General features: G+C 40.5%; 1 protein-coding gene across 1 annotated transcript in view; it reads right to left on the reverse strand.

The window, feature by feature from the left end:
• nonC (serine/threonine-protein kinase Smg1) overlaps nucleotides 1-12276 on the reverse strand; it is a 357997-nt gene that overhangs the window by 206662 nt on the left and 139059 nt on the right. Inside the window, 2 exon segments of the mRNA XM_068344859.1 lie at nucleotides 11467-11644; nucleotides 11941-12095. Coding sequence (XP_068200960.1) covers nucleotides 11467-11644; nucleotides 11941-12095 — 333 coding nt within the window.

The following is a 12276-nucleotide window of genomic DNA, read 5'->3' on the forward strand; positions in this document are numbered from 1 at the left end:
TCACGAATAAAAAACTTAATAGACCATAAGTTGCTGTCCAACAAATTAAGATGAGAATCAGTAGCTGAAGACCAGATAGGAGAACAGTACTTGAAACATGGTAGAATGAAAGACTTAAACACTTCTTCAGAATAGATTGATCAACAAAAATCCTAAGACCTTCTCAATAAGCCAATTTTTTGTGCAATTGAAAAAGAAACAGACCTAATGTGTTTCTCAAAAGTAAATTTGCTGTCGAGAATGACACCTAAAATCTTAAGTCATACACTGTTAAAGAAACATTATCTATGTTGAGATCCAGATGTTGAGGAGCCACTGTCCTTGACCTACTTCATGCCCCATAATTTGCACCATGCACTAATTTTAGCTAGATCTCTATTAAGAGATTCAGCAATCCCAGAACTACATTCAGAAGATGGAATTGATGCAAAGAGTGTAGCATCATCTGTATATGACACAAGCTTGTTTTCTAGGCCAAACCACATGTTATGTGTATATAGTATGAAAAGTAATGGGCCAATAACACTAACTTGAGGAACACCTGATATCACATTCCTATATTCACTATGGTGCCCATCAACGATAACTTTGCAATCTATTGCTTAAAAATTCAATAATAATGCTAAGAAACGACCTATACACTCCCAACTTTTGAGTTTGAGAACAAGGACTTCATGATTAACACGGTCAAAGATAGCACTAAAATCAAGGCCAATCCCACGAACTTCCTGTCACAAACCCTTTGGCATTCTTTTCTCTCTCTCTTTCTCTTGCTTAAACAAGATTAATCATGTAGTATCTGACATGCGAAATGAAAAAATCTAATCTCCCTTTTGAACCACTGTTAGAACTGATAAAGGAGTCTCCATGGAGACCTAGCTAGAAATACGAACTTGTTAAGTAAAAAAATATCTAGAACTGGTCTCCAATCCCCGTAGTTTTTGGTACCATAAATATGCAATAGTAAAACTCTAAGAGAAGGAACTAAAATCACTTTCATTGCTTCCTTCAATAACATAATTTTTGCATTCTCTGGATTTTTTCATTATGAAAGGAAGCATTTTGGTTCAGTAGATAAGGGGGGGAGGGAAACAATATGAAAGGAAGATGGTAGCCCTTTCTTAACCTGTTAAACATTACCCATGTAATAATACGTTCACCACGATCTACTCGGTACCGCCTTCAACGGGATTTTACGTTCATGACTTTAAATGCGTATTTCAAGTCGTCAGTCCCATAATAATATGTTTACTCGTATGGTAACTATAGGAACACCACTTGGCAACACTCTCAGCATATGTAAGCTGTAAATGGAAACTTAAATGGTGTCTGGCAACTTTTTTCTGAAGGTCGCTTGATTTTGTGAATGAGAATAATAAATAGATGGTTCAGGAAACAGATTGGAAGACAATATGGATGTTGAAAGGTTGAAAGGTGACCTTTGTATAAAAAAAAAAAAAACACGTTTACCTATATCATTGTTCTAGAATCTAGAATTTATGTCTTTGGCCACTTTAGACAAATTAAATTAATTAGACCAAAAAGAGAACCCATAACGGAAGCTGACATCAACTTGTGTCTTTAAGCTTTTGAAACATTCCAAACTAACAAAAAAACAATTTGTTCTCTTCTTTTATGAACACAATTACAGAACCCTTGAGCCAGTTCTGAAGGCAAATCAAATGATTCGGATTTAAATTAAAATATAAAACATTGAATACATCCCTTTGCTCTATCTCGGTCACTATTCTAGACTTTAAAGTAACTGAAGAATTATACAACTTATAACCCCTATAACAAAGCCTAATAAAAGAATTATTTCTAGGGCTCTATGCAAGCTTTCTGCTATTGTTTTGAACTCTTTTGACAAAAATCAAAATTTCCCATCATCTATCAATCAGTTTTGTAGGCTCAATCAATACGATCAATGTCGGAGTCTACTGTGACGGAAAATCCTTCTAATAACAAACCTCTGATCTTTTAGGCTTTCAAAGGAAGGGTATTGATAAGAGAGAAACCAGATATTGAATACTTATCAATAGCCTTTTGCAAAACAGCTTTAACCATAGCTTTTATTTCAGGAGATTTCTACTGAAAAAGAGTAAAGGGGGAAATAATCATCATCATCATCATTTAAACTAGCTAAGCTACTAACCTAATTGGAAAATCAAGATGCTATAAGACAAAGGACTCCAACAGGGAAAAATAGCCCAGTGAGGAAAGGCAACAAGGAAATTAATAAACTCCAAAAGAAGTAATGAACAATTGAAATAAAATATTTTGAGAACAGTAACAATACTAAAATGTTATTTTTATTAGTAAAATAAATTTTTGAATATACTTACCCGATAATCATGTAGCTGTCAACTCCGTTGCCCGACAGAATTCTATGGAGGGATACGCCAGCTATCACAATACTAGAAGGGGGTGTATTTACCAGCGCCACCTGTGGCCAGGTACTCAAGTACTTCTTGTTGACACCTCCTCAATTATTCCTCGGTCCACTGGTTCTCTATGGGGAGGAAGGGAGGGTTGATTAAATCATGATTATCGGGTAAGTATATTCAAAAATTTATTTTACTAATAAAAATAACATTTTTCAATATTAAACTTACCCGATAATCATGTAGCTGATTCACACCCAGGGGGGTGGGTGAAAAACCAGTGTACAAGACTAAAGGATAGCTAAGTATCCCGTATTTCATATACATGTAATCAGTTATCCACAATAACAATGAAATAATAAGTACCTGGTAAGGAAGTCGACTTGAACCGTTACTCTGCCTTTAATAAGATCGTCTTCCTTACTGAGCGCAGCGTTCCTCTTGGGAGGCTGAATCAACTCAAAGGTGCTAAAGTATACAGGGCTGCAACCCATACTAAAGGACCTCATCACAACCTTTAACCTCGGCGCTTCTCAAGAAAGAATTGACCACCCGCCAAATCAACAAGGATGTGGAAGGCTTCTTAGCCGACCGTACAACCCATAAAAAGTATTCAAGAGAAAGGTTAAAAGGTTATGGGATTATGGGAATGTAGTGGCTGAGCCCTCGCCTACTACTGCATTCGTTGCTACGAATGATCCCAGGGTGTAGCAGTACTCGTAAAGAGACTGGACATCTTTGAGATAGAATGATGCGAACACTGACTTGCTTCTCCAATAGGTTGCATCCATAACACTCTGCAGAGAATGGTTCTGTTTGAAGGCCACTGAAGTAGCCACAGCTCCCACTTCATGTGTCCTTACCTTCAGCAAAGCAAGGTCTTCTTCCTTCAGATGAGAATGTGTTTCTCTAATCAGAAGCCTGAATAGTAAGAAACTGAGTTCTTAGAACTTGGAAAAGAAGGTTTCTTGATAGCACACTATAAGGCTTCTGATTGTCCTTGTAAAGGTTAAGACCTTTTTAGATAGTACCTAAGAGCTCTAACTGGGCAAAGTACTCTCTTCAGATCATTCCCCACCAAGTTGGACAGGCTTGGGATCTCGAACGACTTAGGCCAAGGACGTGAAGGAAGCTCGTTTAGCAAAAACCGAGCTGCAAGGAACATGTAGCCGTTTCAGATGTGAAAACAATGATCCTGCTGAAGGCGTGGATCTCACTTACTCTTTTAGCTGTTGTCAAGCACACGAGGAAAAGAGTTTTTAATGTGAGGTCCTAAAAAGAGGCTGATTGGAGAGGTTCAAATCTTGATGACATAAGGAACCTTAGGACCACGTCTAGATTCCAGCCTGGAGTGGACAACCGACGTTCCTTTGAGGTCTCAAAAGACCTAGGGAGGTCCTGTAGATCTTTGTTGGTGGAAAGATCCAAGCCTCTGTGGCGGAAAACCGCTGCCAACATACTTCTGTAACCCTTGATCGTAGGAGCTGAAAGGGATCTTACTTTCCTAGATATAACAGGAAGTCAGCAATCTGGGTTACAGTGGTACTGGTTGAGGAAACTGCATTGGTCTTGTACCAGCTACGGAAGACTTCCCCTTGAGACAAAGATTCTGAGAGTGGATGTTCTCCTTGCTTTGGCAATCGCTCTGGCTGCCTCCTTCGAAAAGCCCCTAGCTCTTGAGAGTCTTTCGAAAGTCTGAAGGCAGTCAGACGAAGAGCGTGGAGGATTGGGTGTACCTTCTTTACGTGAGGTAGACTTAGAAGGTTCACTCCTAGAGGAAGAGTCCTGGGAATGTCGACCAGCCATTGCAGTACCTCTAAGAACCATTCTCTCGCGGACCAGAGCGGAGCCAACCAACGTCAGCCGTGTCCCTTTGTGAGAGGAGAACTTCTGAAGTACCCTGTTGACAATCTTGAACGGCGGGAATGCATACAGGTCGAGATGGAACCAATCCAGCAGAAAAGCATCCACGTGAACTGCTGCTGGGTCTGGAATCGGAGAACAATACAACAGGAGTCTCTAGGTTATCGAGGTAGTGAACAGATCTATGGTTGGCTGACCCCACAGGGCCCAAAGTCTGTTGCAAACATTCTTGAGAAGGGTCCACTCTGTGGGGATGACCTGACCCTTCCGTCTGAGGTGATCTGCCATGACATTCATACCGCCCTGAATGAACCTCGTTACCAGTTAGCTTTCGATCTTAAGACCAGATGAGTAGGTCCCTTGCGATCTAGAACAACTTCCACGAAAGAGTCCCTCCCTGCTTGAAGATGTAAGCCAGGGCTGTGGTGTTGTCAGAGTCCACCTCCACCACTTTGTTAAGCTGGAGGGACTTGAAGTTTATCAAGGCCAGAATAACCGCCAACAACTTCTTGCAAATGATGTGAAGTGTCCTTTGCTCCTGATTCCATGTTCCCGAGCATTCTTGTCCGTCCAAAGTCGCACCCCAGCCCGTGTCTGATGCGTCCGAGAGGAGACGGCGGTCGTGTTTCTGAACAGCCAAAGGTAGACTTCCTTGAGAAGAAAGCTGTTCTTACACCACGCGAGAGAAGACCTCCTCTCTTCGGAAACAGGAACTGAGACCGTCTCTAGCGTCATGTCCTTTATCCAGTGAGCAGCTAGATGATACTGAAGGGGGGGGAGGTGGAGTCTCCCTAACACGATGAACAGGGCCAGCGATGAAAGTGTCCCTGTTAGACTCATCCACTACCTGACTGAGCATCGGTTCCTTCTCAGCATGCTCTGGATGCATTCTAGGGCTTGGAAGATCCTTGGGGCCGACGGAAAAGTCCGAAAAGCTCGACTCTGAAGATCCATACCCAAGGAGACAATGGTCTGGGATGGAACGAGCTGAGACTCCTCAAAATTGACCAGGAGGCCCAGTTCCTTGGTCAGATCCATAGTCCATTTGAAAATCTCCAGACAGCGACGACTTGTGGGAGCTCTTAAAAGCCAGTCGTCTGACGGAGCCGGACACAAGATCATGATACTGCTGCACAGTCTGTGAACTGTCAATCATGGGCAAGCGAGGAAGTACAGTGACAACCCGAATCTGTCTAGACTGTCTGGGTCGTACAGACAACTCCTTATCGGGTTGCTGAGGTTGCCGCACTGCGTCACAACAAGTCACTTCTGTTGGTTGTTGAACGTCTTCCCCGTGACACATTGACTCCGTAAACAAAAAATCCTCTAACAAGGACTAAGCTTGGACTGCATGTCATGCAACACAGCTCAAGGTCTATGGGAGCAGGTGTGGTAACAGACGGGATTAGCGACTGAAGTGGAACCATTACCTTCCCTGGAAGCATGTTATGCTTAAATAAAAGTCCATAAGAGGTTATGCAGCTAAAGGCTCCCTCCAAATGACAGAGTCCTCAAGGGAATATCAGAAGGAGGGAGAAAAGAACTTTCTCATCTACAGGGACCATATCCTAGAAAAGCTAAGTTCTCTCAGTGAGGGTTCACTGGTGCAAAAGCAGCAGACTAGAAGGCAACGTTATGAAACTGCTTGACAGTCTAGTGAGTTGGCAACAACCAAAGATGTGTGACTGAGAAGCATGCGGTAAGGTATGCAGAGCATGATGTATGCAGAGTATGCTGTCTGCAGAGCCTGCTGTATGTAGAGCATGTTGTATGCAGAGCATGCTGAATGCAGAGCATGCTGTATGCAGAGCATGTTGTATGCAGAGCATGCTGAATGCAGAGCATGCTGTATGCAGAGCATGTTGTATGCAGAGCATGCTGTATGCAGAGCATGCTGTATGCAGAGCATGTAGTAAGCAGAGCCTGCTGTAAGCAGAGCCTGCTGTAAGGAAAGCAGAGCGTGTGCATGGCGTTTAACATTTCTCAGAAATTCCATGACCAGTGCTAGAGTGCTTTATGCATGCTTGCATGGGGTTTTAATATCAACATAATATTTACCTTACATTCATAACTCATGATTCATATTTTTGCCATATTTTGCGATCTTGTTAAAAATATATTGCAAGGAATACAAATATATTTTTATAAGAAATACAAATAACCTCCATTATCATATGGTTTGAAAATGGAGGTAAGGTATGCTGAACAGCAGAGTCAGAACGAGCTGGAACAACAATAGTTGTGGTTTCCTCTTCAAGACTCTGTTGAGGGAACACCTGAGGCTCAGTCTGCAAAGGCTGAATAAAAGACAAGCAGAAGGAAGGCGCATGGGTGGAGGAGGCTGACTCCTAGCATGAGTGGTTGAACCCAAGGGTTGCGCTTGCTGAGCGGTTGGCGGAAGCGGAGTAGCAAGTTCCAGTTCCTGTGGTGTGAGCGGAGCGCGATGAGGAAGAGGCTGCGCAGAACAAGGTAAATGTCTCGCAAGCTGAGGCTCCTGAGGCGCAAGGCTAAGGTGTTGTGGTGCTTGCCTTGTGGAGGGTTGAGCTCGCTGCAGCGAGAGCTGAGGAGACTGACTCATGGACGGGAGAGGTTGTTGTACCTCAACCGAGTGTTGCATCACTGGTGGAGCAGCAAGTGGAGGCGGAGGAAGAGAGGTATAATCCTCCTGATCCCATTGTAAAGGTTGCCTTAAGGAAGGCGGAGGCTGAACACCACTGGGAACAGCAAACTCAGCACGTGGCTCAACATCGTACGCCTGGCAGGTGGTACTGCGATCAGGCGGAGCGAGCGTAGGCGGAGGGAGTGTAGGCGGAGGCGGAGGCGCAACACTCTCAGCCCGACACTCACGCATCAAGTCCGAAAGCTGTGCTTGCATGGACTGTAGTAGAGTCCACAACATCGTACGCCTGGCAGGTGGTACTGCGATCAGGCGGAGCGAGCGTAGGCGGAGGGAGTGTAGGCGGAGGCGGAGGCGCAACACTCTCAGCCCGACACTCACGCATCAAGACCGAAAGTTGTGACTGCATGGACTGCAGTAGAGTCAACTTGGGGTCGGCAGACACTAAGGTCTGCTGAGGTAAAGCCTTAACAGCAGAGATCTGTTGCGGCAGAACCTTACTCCTCTTAGGCGGAGTGCATTCAACTGATGACTGAGGAGAGTCAGAGCTAACCCAATGACTGCATCCGGGTTGTTGAACTTTAACTTCGTACGTCTGGCATAGGTCTGGACTTTACGTTTAAGAGGTCTTGAGACCTGAGACCAGCGTTACTCTGCCTTTATTTTCTCCCCTAAATCTCTTCTGCAGACGAGCAAAATAAGGGCTCAATCGTCTGCGGGTGGGAGTGACGGTCTCGGTAAGACACGCCCACAACCACCGAGGATACTTCTGTGCGCCGATCAAGGCCTGCTGAACCCTTATGCCCTTCGACATTGCTTCTCCCCTGGGCTTGGGAGCTTGCAAGAGGTCCCGGACTGGGAGGACGACTGGCGCGCACAGAAGTACCCTCACGCACAACACTGACATACTTTGCGCTAATCACTTATCACTTTGATTTCTGTTTGCACTTATTTCACTGAACTCGAAACTTTAAGTGGTTTGTACCTGAAACACGCAATTCTATCCTTTCTCAAAAGTTAGTAATTGCGAAAACAGAATTACAATGAAACAGAAAAATCTAATGAAAGATAATTCAGTGGCTGGAAAGAGACTAAACACTAGATCACTCTAGAAACGTTTAGTTTCTTCCCCTAAAGAGACTAGGGAGAAGAGCAAAAACGATAACGACGTTACTCGTACGCCTGGCAGGCTTGAATGAAACATTTATCCTCCTCTTTCTCCCTCCGTCTCTATCTCTCTCTCTCTCTCTCTCTCTCTTGACTTAGAACCTGAGAGAAGAGCCCAATCATATATATCGTTAAAACATATTATTGTTAAAGGAAAAAACTGAAATATTTCCCAAAATGAAAAGTTCCTTTATTAGGATCAAAACCATTAAGTTAAGAAAGAATGAACAAAACGCTAGACACGATTACTCTTACTGCAACGTGAAACCGTGAACATTCTTTCTCTATCGTAACGATAGAGTGCAAGTTGAACGTTCTGAACGTCAACAACTGCAGAGACAAAACAAAACGTTAGTTCAACTTTGAAAAAGTACGAGACTATCAAAGAAATTCTTTCAAACTCTGTGGCGGAAATAGCATAATATGTTAACAGGTAAAACCGAAATGACGGGCTCAATGTTAATTAACTTCGGTACCAAGAAAAGACCGCCTACTATTAGGAAGGTCGAATATAAACAAATATAAAAATTAATTTTAATAAGTTTATAATAAAAGGAAGTTAATCGAAGAGGCCTATAAGAGGCGGAGAGATATAAAATAAATCTATAACTTTTGTTAAGTAAAATTAAGAAAGAGAGTCTATACTCTCTTAGACACCAACACTTCCGTCTAAGGGAAGGGTCGGCCATTGAAAGGTGAACGAGAGTTCATACTCTCTTCGTCACCATAATTAATCAAATTAATTCCAAAAGCTAACTAAGCTAATATAGAAGTTTCCAGTAAAGCGACAGCCGAAATCAAAGAGAAATACTTCACCAAAGTCGTGAAAAAACTCCAAGAACATAAGCGTATCCCAGAACGTCTTGCCGGAAGCACGACAGAGGAATAATTGAGGAGGTGTCAACAAGAAGTACTTGAGTACCTGGCCACAGGTGGCGCTGGTAAATACACCCCCTTCTAGTATTGTGATAGCTGGCGTATCCCTCCATAGAATTCTGTCGGGCAACGGAGTTGACAGCTACATGATTATCGGGTAAGTTTAATATTGAAAAATAAATTTTTCACACATAAACTTTAAGAGATTATGTCAGCCTGTTCAACATAAAAATAAGTTTCACTAATTCCACTGCCTGATCAGGAATATCATTCCAAAACTTGTTATAGCTGGAATAATACTTCTAGAATACTGTGCTGTATTAAGCCTTATGATGAAGAAGATATGACTATTAGAGTTAACTGCACATCTAGTATCATGAACAGGATGGTACTCTCCAGGAGGATTGATTGATTATGAGTTATTTGGCATCCTGACACCTAAAGTCATTGACGCCGATCTCCAGGAGGATATAAATACAAAGCATGGTCAGAATTATGAAAAATCTTATCCAACATGCATAACGAACTAACTGCACGATGGTGCCAGAGATTAATATCTAGATCAGAAATAAGAAATTTAATAGACCATAAGTTCCTGTCCAACAAATTAAGATGAGAATCAGCAGCTGAAATCCAGACAGGAGAATAATACTCAAAATAAAGGCAGAATGAAAGAATTAAAACGCTTCACAATAGGTTGATCACCAAAAAATTTAAAAGACTCTCAATATGCCAATTTTTGGTACAATTGAAGATGAAACAGACTAAATGTTTCTCAAAAGTAAATTTCCTATCATATCACACAAAAATTCTAAGTCATAGAGAGTAAAGGAAATATCAATGTTGAGATCTGGATGTTGAGGAGCCACTGTTCTCAACCTACTTACAAGCATACTTAAGAGTTTTGTTAGGGTTCAACTTTAGGGCCCATAATTTACACCACACAATAATTTTAGCTAGATCTCTACTAAGGGATTCAGCAACTTCAGACCTACATTCAGGAGATGGAATTGATGCAAAGAGAGCAACATCATCTGTGTGTGCAACAAGTTTGTTTTCTAAGCCAAACCTTAGATTGTTTAGCTTTTTCTTTTTTAAGTACTGTAAATAAAATTCAGAAGTTTATAAAAAAATATTTGTGACCATTATATTCTTACTGAAGAGGCTACTCATCTTGTTCAATAAAGTATATTTCATCATAACTAGAATGAACATATTCCTTGTTCATTTTGGACATTCCCTTGGTTGGGTTAAGCAGATTATTTGTACTATCTTCTGACATAAGCCATCCAGGAGAATAAGGTAAGTAAGGATCAAGAGCCTTCTTACTTACACTATCAAAAAGTACTGTATCATTATTATTATTACAAGCTAAGCTACAACCCTAGTTAGAAAAGCAAAATGCTATAAGCCCAAGGGTTCCAATAGGGAAAAATAGCCAAGTGAGGAAAGGAAACAAGGAAATAAATAAACTACAAAAGAAGTAAAAAACAATCAAAATAAAATATACTATGAAAAGTAACAACATTAATTAGATCTTTTATATATAAACTATACAAACTTCAAAAAAAAAGGAGAAAGAGAAATAAGATGGAACAGCATGCCTGAGTGTACCCTCAAGCAAGAGAACTCTAATCCAAGATAGTAGAAGGGATGGTACAGAGGCTATGTCATTACCCAAAGAATAGAGAACAATGGTTTACTTTAGAGTGTCCTTCTCTTAGAAGAGCTCGTTATCATAGCTAAAGAGACTCTTCTACACTTACGAAGAGGAAAGTAGCCACTGAAACAATACCAGTGCAGTAGTTAACCCCTTGAGCGAAGAAAAATTGTTAGGTAATATCAGTGTTCTCAGGTGTATAAGGACAGAGGAGAATGTGGAGAGAATAGGCTCGATTATCTAGTGTATGTGTAGGCAAAGACAAAATGAGCCGTAACCAGAGAGGAGGAGCCAATGTGGTACTGTCTGACCAGTCAAAGGACCCAATTACTCTCTAGCAGCAATATCTCAATGGGCGGCTGGTGCCCTGGCCAACATCCTACTACCCTGATATACTAATCCTCTCTCTGAGGTAAATATCTTGCCCCATGACTGATGTGCTAATATTGAACTGTCCCTCAGGTAGTTCATTATTACCCAAGACCTTATCATCAATAGTAAACTGTGGTGTTTCAATTAGGCTCAACTGTTTCTTTACTCCCTTGGTCTTTCCAAGCCCTTTAAAACTCTAGTTCCAAATTCCTCCTTTGAATAGGAATGAACAATAAAAAGAAATTGTGGGGTCATGAAGATGTTGCTTCTAAGATAATAGTTTATGGTTTGAAGGTAAAACTCAAGGTAATATTATAGTATTGCCATATTGCACTTCAAATTTACAGTTACTTTTTCACAAAAATGTAGAAAACCAACAATAAAATAAAAAAAATTCCTAGTCATTCTGAATTTATTGGTACCCATAAACAAAATTCTGACTTGTTCTATATGTTAAAATAACACAGTGTACCCAAGTAGATAGACAAAAATATTATCCAATCTGAAATACTTTAAGGAAATATTACCTGTGCATATATGAATTCCTGTACAAGAGGATCAACTTGTTTAATATCTAGTTGATTATTTGAAGATGGATGATGTGAGGTACCGTCTTCATTTTCACTTTTATTTTTATCACCATCATCTTCCACTTCTTCTCCTCCATCTAAAAACTGCAAGAAGCCCTTTAATGCTTTCTCATACCTACAAAAAATAAGTGGAAAACATGTTTAAATTTGATAAAATCATTCTTTCCAGTTTAATAAAAAATATCTGTAAAATCAAATAAAAAAATATCATAATAAATCATTCAATATAAAAAATACAAAGAAAAGAAAGAAGCAACAAATGTACCCAACATTAGATATCAACATCATAATAGATAATGTAATCAGCAAGCTCACATTTAAATAAGAAAATTTGTATTCTTAGATAACAATATTTTTAACATCCACCAACTTCCCAAAATCTGTAGATTAAGTTTGAAAAAAATGACTAACTTGTTGCCAGCACTGTAGATAGCAGGCTTTAACCATGTAAATCGACGGCCAATGTGATCTCGACACCAGTAGTACAAACCAGCAACTCCTTCGTCACTCCCTTCCATCAATAATGCTCGAGCACAATAACAAACAGCTCTTTCAAAATCATTGCTCTGAAAAACAACACAAAAAATGGTAATAGTAATATAGTATCATTCTATCTTTATATACGCAACCAAATGCAGAATATTACAGCATACTGTAATTGTAAAGAAACTGAGAATTCTTTATGAGGATTTTACCTAAAGAAAGAATATCATCAAATCAAAACCCCCATTTTTCTAAATAAGATCA

Source organism: Palaemon carinicauda, chromosome 21 (genome assembly GCF_036898095.1).
Source record: "Palaemon carinicauda isolate YSFRI2023 chromosome 21, ASM3689809v2, whole genome shotgun sequence".
Classification (NCBI taxonomy): Eukaryota; Metazoa; Arthropoda; class Malacostraca; order Decapoda; family Palaemonidae; genus Palaemon; species Palaemon carinicauda.